The sequence below is a fragment of the Brassica oleracea genome, chromosome C2, assembly GCF_000695525.1.
Source record: "Brassica oleracea var. oleracea cultivar TO1000 chromosome C2, BOL, whole genome shotgun sequence".
Lineage (NCBI taxonomy): Eukaryota > Viridiplantae > Streptophyta > Magnoliopsida > Brassicales > Brassicaceae > Brassica > Brassica oleracea.
Window position 1 is genome coordinate 16761984 of NC_027749.1, and position 2961 is coordinate 16764944.

A 2961-nucleotide genomic window follows, 5' to 3' on the forward strand; every position below is an offset into this window, starting at 1 on the left:
TATGATCATCTACTCATCAAGCACTATGATCATCTACTCATCAAGCACTATGATCACCCACTCATTTACCAAATCAAGCACCATCTTTGATATTTTATGTATTGTTGCTCACTATAAATACCATCACTCATCTCACTCTTTTGTACACAAATTACATCTTCTTCTTCTTCCTTATAATAAACTCTTTCTCTCATATTAAGTGTTATTTGCTTCCTACGGGTATTGAATTCTACTCTTATTTAAATTTCCCGATACTATAAATTATAAGTTATTTCATAACAGAATATATAATTTTATCAAGAATATAATTACAAATAAAAATATTCATATCTTTCTGGAGTAAAATTGAGGAAGTTAAAAATATGAGGGTTTATTGACAATTCCAAATCAGAAAATTTCCACTTTTTTGAATGTCGAAAGCTGACAAAACTGAGAAATACCTTCGAATCTGATTCGATTCGATTTGCATTGAAGAACATGAGAGCCTCTTTTTGACTCCCTCTCTCTTTCTCTACAGATCTCTTCTTCTCTCACTTCAAGATCGCCACAACTCAAACCTGTTTCCAAGTAAGAGGATTGTTACGATCTGGACTTTGATTTGGTTTTGTTTTGTACCGATTTTTCAGATTTTTGGGTTTTACCGGAGATGGGTTCGAGTCTCCGTGCATTTTCGGATGATGGGTTATGAGAAAGATTACTCCTTTTGCTCTGTGTAGGGTGGATCGTTGAATCGGGTAGAGAGATTGATTGTGTATCAAGTCAAAAATGACGAAGAAGGAGAGACCTAGACCAGAGAAGTTGTCCGTTTACCTTTATATACCTAACATTGTTGGTGGGTCTTTCGAGATTTAGACAAAAGCTTCTATCTTTTTTTATTTTAATTTAGTGTGAGAGTGATGATTGTTGAATTGCTACAGGGTACATGAGAGTTCTCTTGAACTGTGTTGCCTTTGCTGTCTGTTTCTCTAACAAAACACTCTTCTCCCTCCTCTATTTCTTCAGGTCAGCTTTGATTTTTTTTTATTTTATATATTATGGATTGTTCACGTTTTCGGTAATGGTTTTAATGGTGCCTTCTTTTTGATCAATGTGGATCTACAGCTTTTGTTGTGATGCTGTGGATGGCTGGTGCGCTCGTAGATTCAACCAAGGTTTAACAACTTCTTCTCCCTTGCTGTTCTCATGTCTTTTCTTGTAGCACCAAAAAAAAAAAAGAAATAAACTTTTCTTTAAGATCCTAGCACTGATATAGATTGAGTCTGTATAATTGCTAGTTTATAAATTCAATGTAATAGACTCCTTTTTCATTGTGATTCTGTAAGTCAAATCAAAGACATGCCATTACTATACTATGTAGGAAGCTAGAACTTGACTCGCTTCTGTTTCTTTTCTTACTCAGTTTCAACGTTTGGAGCTGTTCTCGACATGGTCACAGATAGGTGAGTGTTCTTCTACATGTATATACTTGTCTGTTTAATAAATTCTGACAATTTTGTGGGATGTGCTTTGTTATAGAGTTAGCACGGCCTGTCTACTCGTGGTTCTCTCTCAAGTCTACAGGTGAGGATACTTGTCTGTATCTTTTTTCCATAGCATCTCTGGAGTTAGGAAGGAGTAGACTAATTTCTTCTTACCATCTTAAAAACAGGCCTAGCTTGGTCTTCCTTTCATTACTGGCTTTAGATATTGCTAGTCACTGGCTGCAGATGTACAGGTACACTCTATCTAATTCACTCTTTCCTCGTTTGCACCTTGAAATCTTCTCTAACCTCGCAGTTTTTTGTTAAACCTGAATACTGTCTACTCTGCAGTACGTTTCTAGCAGGGAAGAGCAGCCATAAGGATGTGAAAGACAGCACAAGCTGGCTTTTCAGACTCTACTATGGAAACCGGATTTTCATGTGTTATTGCTGTGTTTCTTGCGAGGTGATTGAAATTTGTCTCTTTAGTTCCATGTTAATAATCATTTAAAGATGAATGATGTCCTTATTAGGTGCAAAATGTTTTCAAACGCGCAGGTTCTGTATATCATCCTTCTTCTCATTGCAAAGAACCAAACCGAGAACCTCGTGAATGTAAGTCTCCTCTTTCCCTTTTGTTCACTTAGCTCTTACTTCCTACTCAACTACTAAGCATGGCTCCTCTCATTACAGGTCGTAGTTTCCACTTTAACTCAGATCTCACCACTCTCTCTTCTTCTAGCTTTGACAATATTCGGTTGGTCCATGAAACAAACAGTCAATATCATTCAGGTAAAGCTTCTTTCCCAAATATGACACTAATCCCTACATTGAAAGCTGTTTTTTGGTATCTAATTGGATTTGCGGATTCTTACAGATGAAAACAGCTGCAGATGTCTGTGTACTGTATGATATAGAGAAGCAGCAGAAGAAACCTTGATCTTCCTTTCCCTTTTTTCTGAACTTGCAACTCTAGTTTTTTTCCAGTGTAGAAACATGCGCTCCTGTGTTTTAAAACAAGATGAAAGAATATTGATTTGCGTTTTTTGTTGACATAATTTCTGTTTGTAAATATAATCTGATTACGAGTTTAATCTTATGTTATATTGATTTACCTTTTGACATAATCGCATTATATCGTTTTCAAGAAACATAAGGTCCAAACTCAGATAACATAATACGAAGCAGTTTTTGTCACTTATCAACAATTGTTAGCCACTGAAACCCTCAACTTTTGGACCATACCGAAAACAAAACAAAAGGAAATGGTCATCTGCAGCTTATTGACAATTTTTTGAAAGAAAACGGGGAACAACCAGAGACATGGAAACGAGCTTCGTCTATGGAAAAGGTGTTACGAGAGGCTGATCTGGCAACTGAACTTCTTTTGGCAACATTGTTACTTTGTTAGTGTAAGCTAGAAACTGAACTGTCTGTGTCTGAAAAAAAAAACAGATAAGTCTTCACCCTGTGTTGGACAAAACCACTTACCATCTTGTTA

The 2961-nt window shown here is 36.2% G+C and overlaps 1 protein-coding gene across 1 annotated transcript; it reads left to right on the forward strand.

Moving 5' to 3' along the window:
* The first annotated feature begins 394 nt into the window (after window positions 1–394).
* Window positions 395–2554, forward strand: LOC106324976 (CDP-diacylglycerol--inositol 3-phosphatidyltransferase 1). Its single transcript, XM_013762982.1, has 11 exons — window positions 395–567; window positions 717–832; window positions 918–1002; window positions 1102–1151; window positions 1400–1439; window positions 1516–1560; window positions 1649–1714; window positions 1812–1926; window positions 2019–2075; window positions 2154–2252; window positions 2338–2554. The coding sequence occupies exons 2-11, from the start codon at window positions 766–768 to the stop codon at window positions 2398–2400; spliced, it is 687 nt and encodes a 228-aa protein (XP_013618436.1). The 5' UTR covers window positions 395–567; window positions 717–765; the 3' UTR covers window positions 2401–2554.
* Window positions 2555–2961: the final 407 nt, after the last annotated feature.